At 46.4% G+C, this 23,842-nt stretch overlaps 1 protein-coding gene across 1 annotated transcript in view; it reads right to left on the minus strand.

The window, feature by feature from the left end:
* Positions 1-23,842, minus strand: part of TTC28 (tetratricopeptide repeat domain 28) — a 503,728-nt gene that overhangs the window by 162,092 nt on the left and 317,794 nt on the right. Inside the window, exons 4-5 of the mRNA XM_077834936.1 lie at positions 16,670-16,942; positions 13,456-13,586 (exon numbers count right to left, since the gene is read on the minus strand). Of these exons, the coding sequence (XP_077691062.1) occupies positions 13,456-13,586; positions 16,670-16,942 (404 nt within the window). The remainder of the gene's footprint in view (positions 1-13,455; positions 13,587-16,669; positions 16,943-23,842) is intronic.

Below are 23,842 nucleotides of genomic sequence, written 5' to 3' on the forward strand. Positions count from 1 at the left end.
TTAAATCCCAAGATGGGACTGAAACATACGGGAAGAAAGTATTAGCTCAGAGCAGGTTAATATGCGTTAACCATCACCCAACAGCAAATCCTATATGGCATGTAGTCTGAGTCAAGTATGAGAGCGCGGTACAAATGAAATAGACAAATATGGGAAAGCACTAGCAGGACAGGTACCTTCAAGAACAGCACTCCTGTGATACCTCTGAAGGTGGTAAGTGCAGAGGGACCATTCAACCCCACGTAACTCTAAAAGGAGCAGCCGTTGCTGCTGTTTTAAATCTGTGAAGAAACAAATGTACTAGTACACTATAAACAATACATAACCTGTGTGCAACATTTAGAGCCAAGCAAAGGCATATAAGGCATCCAGGCTGCCTTATGATTGAGGAACCAGGCTGAACTTTGGAAAATAACATTTGTAAAACAATTCCTCCTTCTAGGGTTAGAAACTTCAGTTGAAACTAAACTGGGAGGTAAATATGCTGGAGGGTAGGGATAGGATACAGAGGGACCTAGACAAATTAGAGGATTGGGCCAAAAGAAATCTGATGAAGTTCAACAAGGACAAGTGCAGAGTCCTGCACTTAGGACGGAAGAATCCCATGCACCGCTACAGACTAGGGACCAAATGGCTAGGCAGCAGTTCTGCAGAAAAGGACCTAAAGGGATTACAGTGGACGAGAAGCTGGATATGAGTCAACAGTGTGCCCTTGTTGCCAAGAAGGCCAATGGCATTTTGGGATGTATAAGTAGGGACATTGCCAGCAGATCGAGGGACGTGATCATTCCCCTCTATTCGACATTGGTGAGGCCTCATCTGGAGTACTGTGTCCAGTTTTGGGCCCCACACTACAAGAAGGATGTGGATAAATTGGAGAGAGTCCAGCGAAGGGCAACAAAAATGATTAGGGGTCTGGAACACATGACTTATGAGGAGAGGCTGAGGGAACCGGGATTGTTTAGTCTGCAGAAGAGAAGAGTGAGGGGGGATTTGATAGCTGCTTTCAACTACCTGAAGGGGGTTCCAAAGAGGTGGATCTAGACTGTTCTCAGTGGTAGCAGATGACAGAACAAGGAGTAATGGTCTCAAGTTGCAGTGGGGGAGATTTAGATTGGATACTAGGAAAAACTTTTTCACTTGGAGGGTGGTGAAACACTGGGATGCGTTACCTAGGGAGGTGGTGGAATCTCCTTCCTTAGAAGCTTTTAAGGTCAGGCTTGACAAAGCCCTGGCTGGGATGATTTAATTGGGTATCGGTCCTGCTTTGAGCAGGGGGTTGGACTAGATGACCTCCTGAGGTCCCTTCCAACCCTGATATTCTATGATTCTATGAAAACCTCTCCAATCTGCTACAGTTTTCTTAGTACAAGGTTGTATGCAGCTTGATTTATAGTCACCTTTCTCAAACCATGTTACCTATCACAGGACATGGGAAATTAACAAACAACCTGACTAAACATGTAGTATTTGGCTATTCTCCTCCATAATGCCAGGCCCTGGACAGATGAGCTAGAGGTAGAAGGAGAAGCTTTGAAAGCTGAATCCATTGTTTCCACCAGCTACACTGGTCTGAGTCTTTATCTTCTTAATCCCAGGACACACGTTGGCTAGGCACTTTCATGACTTTAACTAGACCAATTTAACATGTGACAAACAGTGTGCTTTATCTACCCTAAATTTACATACGTTAGTCCATGTCTTCACTGCCAAAAAAGTGGGGGTGGGAGGCAGGGGGATTACACAAGATAAACAACGTACATTAGCTATCTCACTGTAAAATCGTTACTGGAGACAAAGCTTGGAAGTTTTTAACCACAGTCTATCTAGGCAAGGTCAACACTATACCTCCCACTATACCCTTCTGCCTAAGCACCCCGCTCCCCCACCTGCTTGCTCACCTCCTCATTCCCCCACCAGACGCCCCCCTCCCCCGCCTGCTCACTCAACTCCTCATTCCCCTGCCAGACATGCCTGCCCCCCCGCCACCTGCCGCTGGCTCACCACATCTTTCCTCACTCTCCCACCCCGAGGAGGAGGGACACGGCGAGCAGCAGGGACCTTCAAAGAGTGGAGGGCTGGAGTGGAGGAAGACTTACCAGGCATGGCAGGCAGCAGCAGCAGTTGGTGGGGCCCTTGGGGAAGGGGCGGGGCAGCACGGCCCAGGTGTCCGGCAGCGGGTTGGTGGTGGCTGAGCTAGGGCCTTCCCTGGCCTATTATACCTGCTGCCCATGCCTGCAGTAAAATCTACAGAGCCCTGCCTGTAGTAGGATTTACAGGGAGATTGTTCTGGCATGTTCAGTATCTCACTCAAAAACACACCTTTTACAGCAGTGAAGATATAGCCCTAATTAGCACACATTAACACAGGCTAACATCACACCTGAAATCCCAACCTAGACAAGGACTTAGAAAGTAGCAACCATTGTTACTTCCCTTTGCCCCTGAAAGCAAACAGCAGGGAGATCTGCACCTTTGCAATGGGCTGTTTGATGAGCACACCTGCTGTTCTCTAAGGAACTACAGTGATCAAGGTCTGGTCTGCTCTACAGACTTATATTGGTGTAACTGCATCGCTCAGGGGTGTGAAAAATCCACAGCCCTGAGCGACAGTTACACCAGCTTAACCCTGGTGTAGACAGCTCTATGTCAGCAAGAAAGCTTCTCACCACGACACAGCTACCGCCTCTCATGGAGGTGGATTAACTATGCTGACAGGAGAAGCTCTCCCACTGGCATAGGAGCGCCTTCACTTGAGCGCTGCAGCTGTGCCAATGCAGTGTTTTAAGTGTAGACCTGTCCCAGGAAACAAACAGCCTAGGAGATTTATCTATCACCTGCCTTTTCCTAAGCAGTGACAGCAGGGAATAAAGGGGATCTGGGGTCAAATTTACCTCACCAGAGGTACACCAAAGATTAATTTAACCTTTTAGTTACAAGACTGCCTTGGCTCAGCTCCTTCCCACATATTATCACTCCCTTAGAAAAACAGGCAGAATCATCTCCATTCAGGCATGGAAATCCATTTCAGTTCTCCCTGGGACACTGCACCAGTCAATGCAGCTGGTCCCAGAAAATAAATTATATTTCCATTAGCTAAATACGTTCAGCTATGACTGTCACAGGTAACCCCATACGTTCAGCTATGACTGTATATTTAACCCTTAATTATTTCTGCCCTGGATTTTTAGGCCAGAAGGGACCATTATGATCATCTAGTCCGACCTCCTGCGGAGCACATGCCACAAATTTCATAAGGTGATTCCTGCAGCTAGTCCACAAATTCCGGTTGGGCTAGAGCAGATCTTTTAGAAAGATGCCCCAGTCTTTAGAATCCACTTCCCTGGTAAGTTGTTCTAGTGGTTAATTACCTCTTATTTCTAGCCTACATTTGTCTAATTTCAACTTCCAGTTATTGGTGTTTCTAGTCCCTTTGTCTGCCAGATGAAACAACCCTCCTACTCTCAGATATCTTCTCCCCAGGTTCTTACAGATTGTAGCCAAGTCACCTCTTAACCTTCTCTTGGATAAACTAGGTAGACTGAGCGGCACTGCTGTGGGTACCCGCATGGCCCCACAGTATGCCAACATTTTTATGGCTGACTTAGAACAACGCTTCCTCAGCTCTTGTCCCCTAATGCCCCAACTCTACTTGCGCTATATTGATGACATCTTCATCATCTGGACCCATGGAAAAGAAGCCCTTAAGGAATGCCACCATGATTTCAACAATTTCCATCCCACCATCAACCTCAGCCTGGACCAGTCCACACAAGAGATCCACTTCCTGGACACTACGGTGCTAATAAGAGATGGTCACATAAACACCGCCCTATACCTGAAACCTGATGACCGCTATACTTACCTATATGCCTCCAGCTTTCATCCAGACCACACCACACGATCCATTGTCTACAGCCAAGCTCTACGACACAACCGCATTTGCTCCAACCCCTCAGACAGAGATAAACACCTACAAGATCTCTACCAAGCATTCTTACAACTACAGTACCCACCTGCTGAAGTGAAGAAACAGAGTGACAGAGGCAGAAGAGTACCCAGAAGTCACCTACTACAGGACAGGCCCAACAAAGAAAATAACAGAACGCCACTAGCCATCACCTTCAGCTCCCAACTAAAACCTCTCCAACGCATCATCAAGGATCTACAACCTATCCTGAAGGACGACCCATCACTCTCACAGATCTTGGGAAACAGGCCAGTCCTTGCCTACAGATAGCCCCCCAACCTGAAGCAAATACTCACCACCAACCACACACCACACAACAGAGCCATTAACCCAGGAACCTATCCTTCCAACAAAGCCCGTTGCCAACTGTGTCCACATATCTATTCGGGGACACCATCATGGGGCCTAATCACATCAGCCACACTATCAGAGGCTCATTCACCTGCACATCTACCAATGTGATATATGCCATCATGTGCCAGCAATGCCCCTCTGCCATGTACATTGGGCAAACTGGACAGTCTCTATGTAAATGAATAAATGGACACAAATCAGATGTCAAGAATTATAACATTCAAAAACCAGTCGGAGAACACTTCAATCTCTTTGGTCATTCGATTACAGACCTAAAAGTGGCAATTCTTCAACAAAAAAACTTCAAAAACAGACTCCAGAGAGAGACTGCTGAATTGGAATTAATTTGCAAACTGGATACAATTAACTTAGGCTTGAATAAAGACTGGGAGTGGATGGGTCATTACACAAAGCAAAACTATTTCCCCGTGTTTATCCTCTCCCCCCCCCCCACTGTTCCTCAGACGTTCTTGTCAACTGCTGGAAATGGCCCACCTTGATTATCACTACAAAAGGTCCGTCCTGACCCCCGCCCCGCCCTCCTGCTGATAATAGCTCACCTTACCTGATCACTCTCGTTACAGTGTGCATGGTAACGCCCTGTGTTTCATGTTCTCTGTGTATATAAATCTCCCCACTGTATTTTCCACTGAATGCATCTGATGAAGTGAGCTGTAGCTCACGAAAGCTGATGCTCAAATAAATTTGTTAGTCTCTAAGGTGCCACAAGTCCTCCTTTTCTTTTTGCGGATACAGACTAACACGGCTGCTACTCTGAAACCTGAGCTACATTAGTGTCTCACAGTACGGCTATCCCCCTCCCCACACACACAACTTCTGTGATGTGTAACAGTCAAATTAAAATATTATTAATTTTAATGTAATAAAATAATAATAATATAGAGACAAGGTGGGTGGGTAAGGGAATATCTTTTACTGGACCAACTTCTTTTATTTAAGCTTAAACTTAAACATTTTTCATATAAGCTTAAATTCATAACTTTGCTAGACACTAAAAATCATGGACTGAACAGAGACGTTGGATTTATGGCAGATGAAAACAATCCCCACCAGATGCTTTTTCCCCCTCTCCCCTTCCCTGTCTTCCTATCACTGGAAGGGTGTTAATGGGCTACATCACCTTGAATAGTCCCTTGAACTATGTGTTAACTAATTATGCTAAACGATCTGTTCCACCTTGTATTTAGCTAAAAGAAAAGGAGTACTTGTGGCACCTTAGAGACGAACCAATTTATTTGAGCATAAGCTTTCGTGAGCTACAGCTCACTTCATCGGATGCATACTATGGAAACTGCAGAAGACATTGTATTTAGCTGTGTTAGTCTGTATTCGCAAAAAGAAAAGGAGTACTTGTGGCACCTTAGAGACTAACCAATTAAGCTGTAGCTCACGAAAGCTCATGCTCAAATAAATTGGTTAGTCTCTAAGGTGCCACAAGTACTCCTTTTCTTTTTGTATTTAGCTGTAACTCTCATGCACCAAGCCACAGCTCACTTTGAAAAAAGAAAAGGAGGACGTGTGGCACCTTAGTCTCTGAAGTGCCACACGTCCTCCTTTTCTTTTTGCGGATACAGACTAACACGGCTGCTACTCCGAAAGCTCACTTTGAGGAGAACAAACAGGCTCATGAGACAGAGAAGCAACAAAGGAGGAAAGAAAGGGCACTACACTCCAGCCAACAATTATGTCTCCTTCAAGATTACACCTGTCACTTCTGTGGGAAAATCTACAGGGCAAGAAATGGGCTCCTCAGCAACTTAAAAACTCACCAATGAACCCCCTTGGCAGACATCATCCTCGCATCGAGGGATAGCCGAAGAAGACCTTTCCCAGACCTGAAGAAGAGCTCTGTGTAAGCTCGAAAGCTTGTCTCTGTTTACGTCTACACTATGCACCTTTAGTGACACAGCTGTGCCTGCCAACAAAAGCTTTCCTGCCAACAAAAGCTTCCACCCCCGAAGAGCAGCAGTAGCTTTGTCGGCAGGAGCACTGTTCACACCAGCACTTTTCATCAGCAAAGCTTTTGTCATTTGGGGGGTTTAGGGGTGTGTGTTTTTTCACACCCCTGAACAACAAAAGTTTTGTCATTCAGGTTCCAGTGTAGACATTGCCTCTCTCACCAACAGAAGTTAGTCCAATAGATAGATATTACCTCACCAACCTTGTCCGTCTAATATCCTGGGATGAACACAGCTACAACAACACTGCCTACAATAATACACACCTACATATCATAGAATCATAGAATATCAGGGTTGGAAGGGACCCCTGAAGGTCATCTAGTCCAACCCCCTGCTCGAAGCAGGACCAATTCCCAGTTATATATGCACAGAGCTCCCCGCTCGATCAAAACCAAGCTTTCTCTTCCTCTCATGTACCCTGTCTATCAGCGCCTGGTGCATGGAACTCTTGTTTGTAACCCTCCTAGACCTATGCAAATAAAAACACTGGAGGGCAGGGCAGGCTGGCGGGTGCTTTGTTATTTTCCTTAGCAAGACAGTCTACAGTCAGTGTGTGTATCTCTGCCTTAAGAAGAGAAAATGCAAGAGATGATACAAAAAAAGTGAAGCTGTAGCCTAGGATTTGTGTAGCTACTCACCACTGAATGTTCACTCACCAAGGAAACAAATTCACTGCAGGAAGGGTGGCTTAGAGACCAGCTCCTTCCTTCAGCCATTAGTGATCCCAGAAACGTACAGCTTGTCCTATTTTCAAGGCAGAGGCAGTTAAACCCTAACTGCCTCCAGCTGGCTGTGAACTTGCCAGGGAATGCAAAAAAAGTCCAAAATCAACCCCCCACCATCTCAGGATGTCATATTTCATCTCTGTGGTCAATGAAACAGGTCAAGATCTGACAAGTGCTAAAGGTGCTATCCTGAATTTAGCTCACTCATACACACACAATGCTCTGGGGCAGCTGACCTTTAACACACCCAAATGGCTCCCATGGCTGCTTGGTATTCAATGAAGCTGCACAGCATCCTGCACATTGGCTAGCTAAGTGGCCAAGCTATGTGCTTTCTACCCAGAGTGGGATTTAAGCTTGGCTTCGGTAATTCTTCCTTTGCAGTCTCAGTGCTCAGCTCCTGTGTTCATCTTTCCTCTGGAATGCGATGAAGAGAGAAATAACTGCCCTGCCGGATCATCCTGGCTGCTCTAATTTTCCCACCCCAACTTTTCTGTACTGTGCTTCTTTTTGAAGATCCAACTGATGCAGGGTGTATACTGCAGAGGCCTCTAATTCTTTATTCCAGAACCCCAAAAACACAATTCCGAAGCAGGCAAGGCAGGGTGAACAGTGTTTGTCCTGTTTCTGATTTACTGACTTTTATTCTCTCAATAAATCCTACAAAGAGTATTTCATAAGAACATAAGAATGGCCCTACTGGATCAGACCAAAGTTCCATCTAGCCCAGTATCCTGTCTTCTGACAGTGGCCAATGCCAAGTGCCCCAGAGGGAATGAACAGAACAGGTAATCACCAAACAGAGGCTAGGGATGCCACTGATGGACCTATTCTCCATGAATTTCTCTAGTTCTTTTTTGAACCCTGTTACGGTCTTGGTCTTCACAACATCCTCTGACAAGGAGTTCCACAGGTTGACTGTGCGTTGTGTGAAGAAATACTTCCTTTTATGTTTTAAACCTGCTGCCTATTAATTTAATTTGATGACCTCTAGTTCTTGTGTTATGAAAAGCAGTAAACAACACTTCCTTATCTACTTTCTCTACACCAGTCATGATTTTATAGATCTCAATCATATCTCCCTTTAGCAGTCTCTTTTCCAAGCTGAAAAGTACCAGATTTATTAATCTCTCCTCATATGGCAGCCATTCCTTAATCGTTTTTGTTGCCCTTAAAATTCTGAACTTTTTCCAATTCCAATATATCTTTTTTGAGATGGGGTGACCACATCTGCGCACACAGTATTCAAGATGTGAGCATACCATGGATTTATATAGAGGCAACATGATATTTTCTGTCCTATTATCTATCCCTTTCTCAATTATTCCCAGTATTCTGTTAACTTTTTTGACTGCCGCTGCACATTGAGTGGATATTTTCAGAGAATTATCCACAATGATTCCAAGATCTCTTTCTTGAGTGGTAACAGCTAATTTAGACCCCACCATTTTATATGTATAGTTGGGATTATGCTTTCCAATGTGCATTACTTTGCATTTATCGACATTAAGTTTCATCTGCCATTTTGTTGCCCAGTCACCCAGTTTTGAGAGATCCTTTTGTAGCTCTTCGCAGTCTGCCTGGGTCTTAACTGATTTCACCTGATCTTGCTGGCCAACTCCAGCAGCAGAATCAGAGCCAGCAATTTTCAGGTTTATCTAACCTCACTTCACCCAGTTAGAGCCAAACCTCCCTGATGAAACTTGCTTCATCTGTGATCTCTAGTCACAGCACGTGTGGCTGGCAGACTGAAGTGGAGGTCAGAAATGAAAGACAGAGGCAAACCTAACCATGCTACAGGACCAGGAGAGACTAATTGTTTCTTATGATCTTGATAAATCATGATATAATTATTGAGACTCTTAAATTACAGGGGGAGACAGATTGGTAACATCACATTTCCAAAACCCATGTCCTTTTCATCTGCAGCAGAAATAAGAGACTGATTCTATAATCTGATTGTAATTCAGACAGTTGCATCCTGTGTAAATGTCCAAATACGGGGGGGTATTTCTAGTTGTTAAAAAAAGTCCGTTCATCATGAGTGGGACTCAAGTTCAGATTGAGCACCATAAAGACAAATGTGGCATCTGCTTATTTATTCAACTGGAAGCATGGGAACTCCAGACAACAGTCAGGACCACCCAGTGTACCTGGGTGGGAAGCCAGTGGGGCAGGCACCTGCCCCCGGGGATGATGCAGTAACACAAGGCCATACAATAATTTCATCTCTTACCTTGGTGTCTACTCAATTGTCGTTGCAGGTATAATCCCTCCTCATGAACACTAATGAGGTCAATAAACTGCAGGTAGCCAAATAGATTCTTAACCTACTATAGATACAGTATCATTGCTGGCAATGGAAAGTACCGCGTTCTACACACCACAGGCACCTCCCTCACACTTTCCATTATGTATTGCATTTACACTGGGAATCTGAATCCTACTAGGACAGAGTTCGTGAAACAGAGACTCCAGTCACCTGCTGCTGCTTCCATCCCAGTCACCTGAACACACAACTTTGCTCACTGCTCTGGTATCTCTTGGGGCAATGCTGGAAGCATGTTAATCCCCAACTGCTCTCTCTCCAGTGTCTGTCTGAGGTTCTACTGTTGTCATGTTCGTTTCTAGTCCATTCTAACTCTTGACGTCTCTTGGGTGCATGCTGGTGAAGACATGTTAATGCCAAGCCTTTAAAAACAAACAAACCAACAAAACAAAACCCCACACACATGCACACTCTTACATTAGTCTGTTTGGGAAAACCACATTAACCCCAGCTTGTCCCTCTCCTATCACACACTGCCACCTCCAAAGGCAGAATCATCTGCTAACACATTCTCTTTGTGGGGAAGAGGCCCTGCACTTTACAGGTCGCAATATACACTGCAGTTAACAGGAGCTGCACAAACTCTCTCTCCTTTATAAAGAAGCTACTGTACATTTCCCATCACCAGGGAGAAAAACCTCTCATCCTCCTCACAAGCCCATCTGTCCCTACTCAGCTGATACAAGTTTTCCTGACACCTACGTTACAGGGAGAAGAGAGGCCCTGGGTCTTGCAGATACAAAGCCCCCTCGAACTTTTTTCTGGGCTGATGGGCTATTAGATCTAGCAGAAGCCTGTGGTGCACTCATTGTTACAGAGGCTTCAGAAGTCAATACTCCCTGTGAGGACAGAGGACTCTGGTACAAAGGAGCATTTTTACCTTCTAAGCCAATTCCAGCTGTACAGCTGGAGGTTAAACAATTACCTCATTACAGTCACTCACACACACACACACACACAACTGCCTTCTGGTGGAATTCACAGCAACACCATTGCAACTTTAGAATAATATTCATGTTCTAAAAACGTCTGCAACGGAGGCCAAGAAAAACAGCTTTGTGTTCAGAGGAAGCTCTGTGGTCAACATGATGTCATCAGAAAGCGCCAAATTAATTTCCTGTGGTTACATCCTACAGGAAATCCAAGAGGCTCAGCTTTCTCACAAACCCAAGTAGCCATTTGTTGTCAGTAACGGTTAATTATGTACCCAGATGTGTCATAAATTGAAAACTATTGTGAATAAGCTTCATTCCCCTGAATTCTAGTGCACAGGGTTTCAATACAAAATGCTCTTGGATCCAGGGCATTAGCCTCAGACAAAATAAAACCCACCCAGCTCAGCTTCTGGGAATTATTTCCATTACTGGTCTAATGTTAATGAAACAGAGCACTCAGCACTCGCTACTCAGGGTCACTTCTCAGATGAGCTAATCTGTGTTCTAGCTCTCTCTCTAGGTTCTGACATGGCCTCCCTCAACATGGTGCCTGAGCCCTTTCCCAATATTGCGAAGTGTAGACATCCGATGTAGTTCTCTCCCCCACCAATCAGCAAGGTCTGGGCTTTGCTTCTGTGTTACACCCTTTTCTTTGTTTTCACAGTGCTCCTGGGGTGAGTCTGTCGGGGCTGATCACTGCGTTGCTCTGGAAGTGTTAAGGGCCCATTTCCAGCACTCAGCCAGCTACAAGACCAGCCATTAGCTCGCTCAGATTCACACCATGGTCTCTGAATAGAACATAAAACCCAGTGAAGGAGCTGTAGTAGACCAAGAGTGAGGCGGTCAGACCTAGTGGTCAGAGCAGGAATCAGGCACCAGGACCCAGAGGTCTGAGCCAGAGACAGAGTTGGGAGCCAAGCAAACGCTCAAAGCTGGAGTCGGTAGCTTGGGGTGGGCTGTAGAAGCAGGGATCTGAACAAAGCAGGAGGGCAGGAACAAGGCAGGAGTCAGGTGAGAAGGCAAGGTCCAATGTAGCAGCAAGCCAGGGATCACCTAGTTGCTTGGATAACTTTCTGTGCTTCCTTCTGGCTGAAAGGGTGAGTCTTAGCCAACTGGAGAGGCTGGACATCTCCAATTGGGAGCTTTTTGGGCAACAGCTATGGTGAACTAGGACCCACCAGCCCACACTGCCTGCTTGCTGCTGGGTGGTGGCTGCAGTCTGAGGACTGCCTGGGGGACCCGTGAACCCAGGTTCAAGATTTGCGATCCCTCACATGAGCTCTGCATCAGAGGCCAGGAAATCCAACCTGCCTGGCAGGCTCCCGTGTACCTGCTGAATGCAGTGCATACATTTCTAGATAGCAGCCATTGGCTGTGTAACTCCAGATGACACCGAGCTGACTGTCTTAGCAGCCTACCTAACACCTGGAGCACAGGTAGGCTTTGGGCGCCCGGCACTACTAGGCTGGCAGCCTGAGCTCACTCACCGGAGGAACCTTCAGAGACTTCCATCCCCAACCTCCTCTAGCACCCTGTGGCTCCATTAGCATTTACACTACGCCCTAGACTTCCCCTTGCTATCCAGGTGGCAGCTGCTTCCGGCCTCCAACAATCAGTATCACTATCTGCCCATGGTCCTCCTCATACCTTACATCTTCATCAGCTTCTGGGGTCAGCCCTGCAAAGCCCATGGGGCTGCTGAGAAATACCCCAGGAAGAGTTGCAGCTATGTAGATTGCCACTTACAAAGCACAGGGAGTCCTAATCAGCACAGCTATAAAAAGATGATGGGTAACAGCTTCCCAGCCGTGTGTGAACGGAAACAGGGAATCAGAAAGTGATTGGGGAAATTTTCCAGATGGTAAATAATCATGAAATTGTCTGGCAGCTCCCTGCCCCCAATCACAGCTCCTCCACTACCCACTGCAGGGTGCCTTTCCTAACGGCTTACACTTCAGTAAACCTGACAGCCACCTAAAATGGGGCTTCACAACCAAGCACTGGTAAGGTCACTCTTACACCCTCAATTATATCTGGCCCCAAAGACACCCCTTTCCCCCCACTCACACAGACTCAAATCTGACCTCAAACACAATCACTCACACACTCATGTCCCCTCACCTACAATTTGCCTTCAAACATATCCACTCACCCTCAACCTCCCTTCAACTCCCCCCATCCTACCCCCTGTAACCGCTCACTGTAAGTTCCTGAACTACTGGATACAAAATCTTTTGTTCCAGAAAGTACACTAAAATGATGCCTCTGTCCTTACAGTGAACTCACAGAGGTTAGCTCTCGGGACATACACTCCTCAAAGATCCCTTAGCCTGCATACAGTACACTCCTCTGAGCTGGCAGAAGGCCCGGTTTAACACCTGAGAGGCTGTGGGGTAAATACCAAGGAGATTCAAATGAAGTAAATAACAGCCATTAACACCAGCACTGCAGCTCACATCTCATTTTATACTTTCCGGATTGCTAAATCAATCACACTTGTTTATTTACATATAACTGTTGAATGCTTTCTCTCCCTCCCTCCTTCTTTGCTTGTTGCTTGTTTTATTAAGTCTGGGAGCTCCTTGGGGTAGGGACTGTCTTGTATTACATGGATGGAAAGCACATAGCACATGGTGCATGCTAATGCACTCCAAATTAATAGTATTAGTAGCAGCTAGAGGCCCCACCCACAGCCAGGGCCCTTTGTGCTACACATAGTAAGAGCAGTCTCTGCCCCACAGAGTCTCCAGTCTAAACTGACAGGACAGACAAAGGGTGGGAGGGGAACAGAGGCAGAGAGAGGTGACATGACTTGCCCAAGGTCAAATAGCACGTTAGAGACAGGCCAAGGTGGGAATAGAACCAAAGTCTCCTGATGCCCAAGCCTATGCACTATCCACTGGACCATGCTGTCTCCATAATAGCATTCATAGACTCGTAGGACTGGCAGGGACTCAAGAGGTCTCTAGTCCCGTCCCCTGCACTCAGGGCAGGACTAAGTGTCTTGTTACATGTTAGGTGGACAAGAAGTTACATAGCTTCAAACTTCCCAGAGGGTCAAAGGGGCAGGCATTCTTGGGATCTCAGGGGGACGTTCGTGCTTCTTCAGAAAGCCACACAGTGCCAATTCCCAATCCAGTCTATTTAGCAAGGTTCCTACCTCTCTGTCCTTGAGTTTCATGGCGAGCACCAGCTGATGTCTGTGGTTAGTAAGGGCCTCCCGGTAATTTCCTTTGGAGAAGAATGCGGAGCCCAGATTCCCATGAGCTCGGCATTCTCCCATCTGGTCACCTGAGTCACATGCAAACAAAACAAAAGTTAGCTAACGAAGGGTCTTTGAAAGAGTCCAGCCAAGAGAGTGGAACACATCATGCAAAGGATGCTCCACTGGGAGAGCCAAGTTCAGAACAAACCTGGCCACAGACTCAGTACTCAGCCAGAATTCTCCTCTCTTCCCAGTCCTTGAAGAGGGAAGCAGACAATTCTCCAAATTAACCCCCAGACTCCACTTTGATGTCACCTTAGACCCCTCTTTGGCTTAACACCTTGGTAACAGCCTCTCTTTTTTTCCTGTTTACTTTTTGTTGAAGATGTGAGAAATCTGTGTCCATGAAAATGCTGGGCTGGATTGGACAGGCTTGGTCCAGGCATAATGCTGACAAGCACTGGGCCAGCTTTCTCAGCAAACACCCCCCACACACACACACTTCTGCTAACGCCCCCAGTCCTGCCCTGCAGCACACCTGCTATTCCATTTTGGAGTCCTCACATAGCTCGCCCAACTTCTCTAACCACTGATCTTCAGCAGTGATACCCCCAACCCCTGTGGTCCCACACCCTGCAGGCAATGCCCTCCAATCCGGACCTACAGCACTCCTAAGTAATGTACATTCCACCTAGCACGGTAACCTTTACCTAGGGATCTTCCCAGTCAGCCCCTCCATCTCCATCTCCGCCAACGTCCCTCCCTCCCAACCTGTTCTGCCGCTCGCTAGACCAGTCCTGAACCACTTTGGAGGAGAGACTAACAGCCATGTCAAACTGTGCCACAGTGCTTGGCGATTTCACAGTCAGACCAGTCTCTTGGCTCTGACAAGGGTCTGTGTCAGATATTTCAGAGAAAGCTTTAAGAAACCACAAAAGAGGGAAATTCTATCTCTGCCAAGATTTGATGTTCAATCCTGTCCAGTGTGACTGTGGATGCTCTCAGCCTTTCCTTTTCTGGGTTCTGCTAAGCTCTGTGCTTGAATGATATCTTGTAGCAGTGAGCTTGGCCAGTTAAGTATACATTGTGCTAAGTAGCATTTCATTCTACCAATATTAAAGTTGTGACTTTTCAATTTCACTCATGTCTCTTCTTCTAGTATGGGACAGAGTGAATAACAGTGCCCAATCTACCTCCTCTGCACTGGTTATTGCTCTGCACAATTCGCATGCCCCTTCTGATTTGCCTGCGCTCTAACTAAGCAATCCCAGTTTTTTCAATTTCTCTCCATATGGCAGTTGTTTTAGGCCTCTAATCATTTCTGTCACCCACCTCAGAACCCTGTCTATTTCTGCTTTATCCTTTGAGATAGGAAAACCAGGAACGAACATACCATTTCAGGTGAGGGCATGCCATTGATTTACAGAATGGTTTTAATTGTTATTTTCCATCAAATTCCTGTGAACACTAATATCTTGTTTGCTTTTTCAACTGCCACTGCACAGTGAGCAGTGGTTTCATTGAGTAGCCCACAATGATACCTCAGCCTCTCTCCTGAGTTATTACAACTATTTCAAAATCCTGTGAGGTGCCGTAGGCCTAGTCCACATTACAAACTTTTGCCAGCATGTCTGTTGGGTAGGGATGAGGGAGAAAACCACACCCCTAACTGACACAGCGATGCCAGTAAAAATACCAGTGCAGACCAATGTTCCCTCTAATTGTTTCCATCCCTGTGTGGAGTTCATTTTATGTGCACCAATATCGAGGTAATGTGCATGTGCGCCACCAGTAGAAACAAAAACCCTAGATAGAATATATATTTTTAAAAAGTTACCATAGGGATAATTACTCCAGCCAGGACAGGTTAGGCATTTTAGGGCTCACTACTCAAAACAATTAAATTTAAGAGTAAGAGAAATAAAAATATGAAATGCATAGACCAGTCAAAAAACTAAAAAAACCCAGCACTTTGAAAGAATAAAATTCCAGAGAATATATGTGCACTGCAGGAAGTACCACCACCACCACCACCAGTATCTATTGGGAGGGGAGTGTGAAAAAGACACTGTGCATGTTTGTGTGTCCGTGCAAGAGAGCGGGTGTGTGCATGTGTGTGAGAGAGAGAGACCGAGACAGTGTGTGAGAGAGAGAGACAGAGAGAGACACCCACACACAGTGTGTGTATGCTGGTTTCTGGAGAAGTGTATGAGAGACCACGCATTGTCTCTTTAAGCAGAGTGGCACTCACCAGTCTGTAGGCTCGTTCAGACTGCAGCAGCCACCAGCAGCTCCAACTAACTCCCAAGCCCTGTCTGCCCCTCCCCTGCTCCTCGGAGATGGGGTACATGGGCAAGGGGATACCCTGACATCAGCACCTCCCTTCCCCTTCCTCCTCCTTCCCTCCCCCTCCCCCCCCCCACAGCAAGCAGGAGAGTCCCGGGAGCAGCTGGCCATGGGCTCCAAGGCAGAGGGCAGGAGCAGCACGGCCGTGGAGCAGCGGGGGGGGGCGGCACCTAAACACAAGTCGCCGGATGTGTGCAGCTCTACTTGAGTGACTCTTGTGCGGCTGCACAGCTTAGAGGGAACACTGGTGCAGACCCAGTTATACCAGCAAGATAGTCCTGCTGCCATGACACATCCTTTGTGGGGATGTGGTTTAATTATGCCAAAGCAGAACTTTTGTCAGTATAAGCCGTGTCTCCACTAGGGCACACTGCCAGCATAGCTAGACTGGTTTAACTATGGCACCAAAGCATTTGTACTGTAGACAAGCCCTTAGTAGTTCAGATTATTTGAGCACACCCCTCACTTGAAAAGCCAGTTCACAGACACATGATGCCACAAACAAATCCCTTGAATGTCCCTTTAGCACATACCCAGGATCCCCATAACTAGAGCGACCAGATGTCCTGATTTTATAGGGACAGTCCCGATTTTTGGGTCTTTCTCTTATATAGGCTCCTATGACCCCCCACCCCATCCCGATTTTTCACATTTGCTGTCTGGTCACCCGACCCAACTCACACATTCTGTTGCAAATAAGAACGTTGTTTGTGTGGCTCAGCAGCTTCAGCACTTCATCCCACTGCCATTCCTGTTAATTTGCTCCATTTATATCAATTCAGCACTAAACCAGAGATTGAATGAATGAAAATGAGAACTCTACCTAATGTCTTGGCTACATCCAAGTCCTGCTGCATGTATCCTGTGCTTTTCTCTGTGTTCCCAAGAGACCAGTAAGCACTGCTCAGAGCAGAGAACACTGATCCTCTCAGCTTCAAGCTGCAAGTGCCGATCTTCAGGGCAGCTTCTAACACAACCACAGAAGCACCATGGTGGCCTGCAGTCAGGAGCTCCTGGCCAACCACTGATACCACCACAAAGGGGCTCTTGTCCAGCTTCATCTTCTGAAGTTGCTGATAGGTTGGCTCGAGTGACTCTAAAATAAGGAAGGGAAGGCAGAATTACTCCACATGCCAAAGGTACACAAGCATCCTGAAGTCAGTCCATTAACACCCACAAGAGGTGAAAGACAAAGTGACACATGCAAATTTTGTAACATGCGGCTATTTTGTAACATGTATTCAATGGCACAACGAGAAATATCAGCTATTTGGGTGTCACAGTCCTGCACTTTGTGACACTCAAGAGCAAGATAGAAGGAGAAAATTAACTGGGAGAAACCCACTGAAAAGGGAAAGCAGCCACTCAGCAACAAGGAACCCATTCAGGTTGGCTTAACTGGCCACAAGAACAAGGAGTACCAGGGTTCCCCTGGACTATAGGTGCTATGCTGAGTGACCAAACTGGACCTAGGCTAGCCACTGCAGCTGGAGTGCAGTTATAACGAATTGTTTTATTAGTCACATGAATCCTGCCATAGTATGTCCCTTAAAGGACAATAATAAGGCTGGGGTTTAAAATCTGCAGCTCTCTTCTCTAGGCAACGATACAGTGTTAAAATGTAATTTTTAAAAATTAGGATGGTTGCACTTCTTGACAAGGCTGCTCTCGCCTGAATCAACATAACCATGGCAACCTCAGAAAGCCATTTGTGCCCTACTTTCATTATTTCTGCCTACAATTATTAACTGTATGTACAGCAAGTAGAGAGCATTTTAACAGCCCTCTGAGCAGAGGAACAGGCTTTCTATGTTGTATATTACGAGTGACATTCCGGTCAGGGATGGGATTAAATACAGCCAGAAGATGATGATCTCTTCTGGTACTGCAGTTGCTGTTTAATACAGGATCCTGTCTCTGACAGTGGCAGATGATGCAGAGGAAGCCATAAGCATATACAGATTAACTGTTGTTTATACAGTGCTGTTGATGTGCAAGGCACTGTACAAACAAGTACAAAGACAGATCCTGCCATCAGGAGTTTACAGTTAGAGGGCTTGTCTTCGCGTGCATGTGAAGATGCTACAATGCCAACAGGAGAATATCTCCTGTCAGCGTAGTGAATCCACCTCCCTACCAATGCAGCGCTGTCTGCCATGGCAGGAGACGCTTCCCCCGTCGACACAGCACTGTCTGCACGGGGGGGTTAGATCGGTATAACTGCGTTGCTCAGGGGGGTGGATTTTTCACAACCCTGAGCGACGTAGTTATACCGATATAGGTCTGTAGTGTAGACTTGGCTTTAATTAGAAAATGTAACACACCATGTGGGGGAGGGGTTCAGGGAGGAAAGACAATAGACACAAAAGGAAGTGAAGACTGCTCCTGGAAAAAAGAGCTAAGAGTGAGCATGTCACGTGAGCTGTTCCACGTGTAATCTAACACTACAATCAGATGGGGGAACAGCATAGCCTGTCCTGGGTCTGTGGTGGAAAGTTGCCATGAAGCACTATGCAGACAGAACCATTACACTGTGAAGGCAGTGCTGGAACCAGGGCTTTCCCAGCAGAGATCACCTGTCCAAGGTGTGCCACCCACTGAGGGAGGAGAATGGTATTATTGTAGGAGGAGAGGTTTGGCCTCAGTGATCTGTACTGCAAACTTAAGTTCCACATCCCCCGTAGTGAGCCAAGCTAAAGAGATTTAACTTTTAATCTTTCCTCAGAAGTCACTCAATGCTTCCAGCTCCTTTGCTCTTTGTTGCTCTTCTCTGAACTCTGAAGGAAAGAAATCCTACCAATTACTATCCCTGTAAGTCTGACTGTAACTCCCATTTCTCGTACAATAATGGAATTACCTATGAAAGGAGAAAACTGTAACTCTGTAGGGGTAACAGCACCATGACCAATATACAGTGCTGTGGAGTTACAAGAACACATTATGTCACCCAAACTACATCGCCTTTCGGTGACCAAATTATCAGAGTGGATGAAGGGAGTGAAGTAAATGTTACCTCTGTCGATATCCCAGGTCACAAGATCTTATCTGAAAAACTAGCTCAAAGCAGCTTATATATAAGTCGGTTTACATGGACTGAACAACTGCTGGAGGAATATAACCAATAAATAATAATAAAGGCATTGTAGGAAGTTTGAGGGACATGTCCAGAAGGATACAGAAAGGATCTTAAAGTTAAAGAAGTATGGGCTGGATGAATGCACTATAAGGTGGGTAGAAAGTTGGCTAGATTGTCGGGCTCAACGGGTAGTGATCAATGGCTCCATGTCTAGTTGGCAGCTGGTGTCAAGTGGAGTGCCCCAGGGGTCGGTTTTGTTCAATATCTTCATAAATGATCTGGAGGATGGTGTGGATTGCACTCTCAGCAAATTTGCGGATGATACTAAACTGGGAGGAGTGGTAGATACGCTGGAGGGCAGGGATAGGATACAGAGGGACCTAGACAAATTGGAGGATTGGGCCAAAAGAAATCTGATGAGGTTCAATAAGGATAAGTGCAGGGTCCTGCACTTAGGACGGAAGAACCCAATGCACAGCTACAGACTAGGGACCGAATGGCTAGGCAGCAGTTCTGCGGAAAAGGACCTAGGGGTGACAGTAGACGAGAAGCTGGATATGAGTCAACAGTGTGCCTTTGTTGCCAAGAAGGCCAATGGCATTTTGGGATATATAAGTAGGGGCATAGCGAGCAGATCAAGGGACGTGATCGTCCCCCTCTATTCGACATTGGTGAGGCCTCATCTGGAGTACTGTGTCCAGTTTTGGGCCCCACACTACAAGAAGGATGTGGATAAATTGGAGAGAGTCCAGCGAAGGGCAACAAAAATGATTACGGGTCTGGAACACATGACTTATGAGTAGAGGTTGAGGGAACTGGGATTGTTTAGTCTGCAGAAGAGAAGACTAATCTTCTCTAAACTTGGGTTTTGGCACTTTGGTTATTTATTACCACAGGAACAATGACAAAAATAGAGGTGTGTCTCTGCAGGTCTACCGGTATTTATTTCCCTCTCCACCAACCCACTGTGGTTATTTGTCTCTCTCAAAGGTAAACTCTGTGGGATAGGGACCATACCCTGGTATGTATCTGTACCGTGCCCAGCACAAATGGGGTCACATCCTGAGCGGGGCTTCTGAACATTAGCATAACAATAATTAATACTAATGAGGCAAAAATAGTCAGTGGAAGGGAGACACAGGGAGAGCAGTAATGCTGAGAGACCTAGAGATAAGACTGGACAGCAACAAAGACATGAAATTGCAATACAATAAGACAGCAAGAAAGGCCGTCGCAGCTTTGGGCTGCTGACACAGAAGAATCACGTCCTGGAGCAGGGAGGGGACAGTCTCTCTGCAGTGTGATTGCTCCTAGAATATGGTATGTGCTCCTTTCCGGGCACTTCAACACCACAATGACATTTACAGGTTGGAGGCAGTTCACAAAAGAGCTAACAAATGATGAAGAGCTGTAGAGTCTCCTAACTCTGAGGCATGTATAAGCACTGCAGCCTGATGAGAGAATCATAGAATATCAGAGTTTGAAGGGACCTCAGGAGGTCATCTAGTCCAAACCCCTGCTCAAAGCAGGACCGATCCCCAACTGAATCATCCCAGCCAAGGCTTTGTCAAGCCTGACCTTAAAAATATCTCAGGAAGGAGATTCCACCACCTCCCTAGGTAACGCATTCCAGTGTTTCACCACCCTCCGAGTGAAAAAGTTTTTCCTAATATCCAACCTAAACCTTCCCCACTGCAACTTGAGACCATTACTCCTCATTCTGTCATATGCTACCACTGAGAACAGTCTAGATCCATCCTCTTTGGAACCCCCTTTCAGGTAGTTGAAAGCAGCTATCAAATCCCCCCTCATTTTTCTCTTCTACAGACTAAACAATCCCAGTTCCCTCAGCCTCTCCTCATAAATCATGTGTTCCAGACCCCTAATCCTTTTTGTTGCCCTCTGCTGGACTCTTTCCAATTTTTCCACATCCTTCTTGTAGTGTGGGGCCTAAAACTGGACACAGTACTCCAGATGAGGCCTCACCAATGTCGAATAGAGGGGAACGATCACATCCCTCAATCTGCTGGCAATGCCCCTACGTATACACCCCAAAATGCCATTGGCCTTCTTGGCAACAAGGGCACACTGTTGACTCATATCCAGCTTCTCGTCCACTGTAACCCCTAGGTCCTTTTCTGCAGAACTGATGCCGAGCCATTCGGTCTCTAGTCTGTAGCGGTGCATGGGATTCTTCTGTCCTAAGTGCAGGACTCTGCACTTGTCCTTGTTGAACCTCATCAGATTTCTTTTGGCCCAATCCTCCAATTTGTCTAGGGCCCTCTGTATCCTATCCCTACCCTCCAGCGTATCTACCTCTCCTCCCACTTTAGTGTCATCTGCAAACTTGCTGAGAGTGCAATCCACACTATCCTCCAGATCATTTATGAAGATATTGAACAAAACCGGCCCCAGGACCAACCCTTGGGGGACTCCACTTGATGCCGGCTGCCAACTAGACATGGAGCCATTGATCACTACCCGTTGAGCCTGACGATCTAGCCAACTTTCTATCCACCTTATAATCCATTCATCCAGCCCATACTATTTTAACTTGCTGGCAAGAATATTGTGAGAGACCGTGTCAAAAGCTTTGCTAAAGTCAAGGAACAACACGTCCACCGCTTTCCCCTCATCCACAGAGCCAGTTATCTCGTCATAGAAGGCAATTAGATTAGTCAGGCATGACTTGCCCTTGGTGAATCCATGCTGACTGTTCCTGATCACTTTCCTCTCCTCTACGTGCTTCAGAATTGATTCCTTGAGGACCTGCTCCATGATTTTTCCAGGGACTGAGGTGAGGCTGACTGGCCTGTAGTTCCCAGGATCCTCCTTCTTCTCTTTTTTAAAGATGGGCACTACATTAGCCTTTTTCCAGTTGTCCGGGACTTCCCACAATCGCCATGCGTTTTCAAAGATAATGTCCAATGGCTCTGCAATCACATCCGCCAACTCCTTTAGCACTCTCAGATGCAGCGCATCCGGCCCCATGGACTTGTGATCGTCCAGCTTTTCTAAATAGTCCTGAACCACTTCTTTCTCCACAGAGGGCTGGTCACCTCCTCCCCATGCTGTGCTGCCCAGTGCAGTAGTGTGGGAGCTGACCTTGTTCGTGAAGATAGAGGCAAAAAAAGCATTGAGTACATTAGCTTTCTCCACATCCTCTGTCACTAGGTTGCCTCCCTCATTCAGTAAGGGGCCCACACTTTCCTTGACTTTCTTCTTGTTGCTAACATACCTGAAGAAACCCTTCTTGTTACTTTTAACATCTCTTGCTAGCTGCAACTCCAGGTGTGATTTGGCCTTCCTGATTTCACTCCTGCATCCCCGAGCAATATTTTTATAGTCTTTCCTGGTCATTTGTCCAATCTTCCACTTCTTGTAAGCTTCTTTTTTGTGTTCAAGATCAGCAAGGATTTCACTATTAAGCCAAGCTTGTCGCCTGCCATAATTACTATTCTTTCTACACATCGGGATGGTTTGTACCTGTAACCTCAGTAGGGATTCTTTAAAATACAGCCAGCTCTCCTGGACTCCTTTCCCCCTCATGTTATTCTCCCAGGGGATCTTGCCCATCAGTTCCCTGAGGGAGTCCAAGTCTGCTTTTCTGAAGTCCAGGGTCCGCATTCTGCTGCTCTCCTTTCTTCCCTGTGTCAGGATCCTGAACTCGACCATCTCATAGTAACTGCCTCCCAGGTTCCCATCCACTTTTGCTTCCCCTGCTAATTCTTCCCGGTTTGTGAGCAGCAGGTCAAGAAGAGCTCTGCCCCTAGTTGGTTCCTCCAGCACTTGCACCAGGAAATTGTCCCCTACCCTTTCCAAAAACTTCCTGGATTGTCTGTGTACCATTATATTGCTCTCCCAGGAGATATCAGGGTGACTGAAGTCTCCCATGAGAACCAGGGCCTGCGATCTAGTAACTTCTGTGAGTTGCCGGAAGAAAGCCTCGTCCACCTCATCCCCCTGGTCCGGTGGTCTATAGCAGACTCCCACCACGACATCACCATACGGACAGAAGGAGCTCACGGCTAATACCGAGGCATGCAGCAGATTGTCTCACCTATCAAAACAAATTACTACAAAGCAAGAAGAATGAACCTGATGTCATATTTTGGCAATATTTAGGCAGCAGCAACACCACAGGATGGCATAGGTGAAATTATCCTCATAAGGTATTTGCTACATAGAAAAAACTCCAAATTAATTCATTTTGGAAAACTATAAGAAAACACTGTGAAAGGGAAACTGCAATATTCTTTTCATATTTCAGCTCTGGTTGGCCCTAAGTTCCAAAGCTCCCAGTAGCGTCTGCTGAGAGTCAGAGCTGATCCGCTCCATGCTCCCCACTGGGAAATGGCATTAGACCACTCGAGCAAAGTGCTTGCAACAAAACTGATTAGAAACAGTTCAGTGAGGGAGTTCCCCTTCAAGAGAGTGAAATCCCCACCCCTGGAAGTGGAGATGTTATCATACAGGGGAGGCAAGACACCATGGGCGCTGAAAGCATCACATGCGCCAAGCCATTTCCATACTTGTCAAGGACAAAAGTGAATTAGCAGCCTGGTCATCTGCCTCTTCTGGGGCTTTTTGTTCTGAGAGACGTGAAAAATAAGCAAAAGCTTCTGCGGAGCCCTGCTGGCTACCACAAGCCTTGGATTTCAAAAAGCTGTTTACCTAAGTGCCAGAACTCTTGTAGAGCTCAAGGGGCACACAGGCACCACGGTATTGTGGGATCACACTGGGAGGGTCAACAGAGCCAGTGCTGCGGCAAAGCCTGTGTTTCCAGTCTGCCCTTGCACTGAAACAGTTTCAGGAAGGCTGTGATCTGCTGCAGTTGTACTACGAATACTTGTGAAACATTAGCACGCTTGTCTGTGGAAAAGAAGAATTTCACAAGGTACAAGGTGTTTGACCTCTAGT

This window comes from Eretmochelys imbricata, chromosome 15 (genome assembly GCF_965152235.1).
Source record: "Eretmochelys imbricata isolate rEreImb1 chromosome 15, rEreImb1.hap1, whole genome shotgun sequence".
NCBI lineage: Eukaryota > Metazoa > Chordata > Testudines > Cheloniidae > Eretmochelys > Eretmochelys imbricata.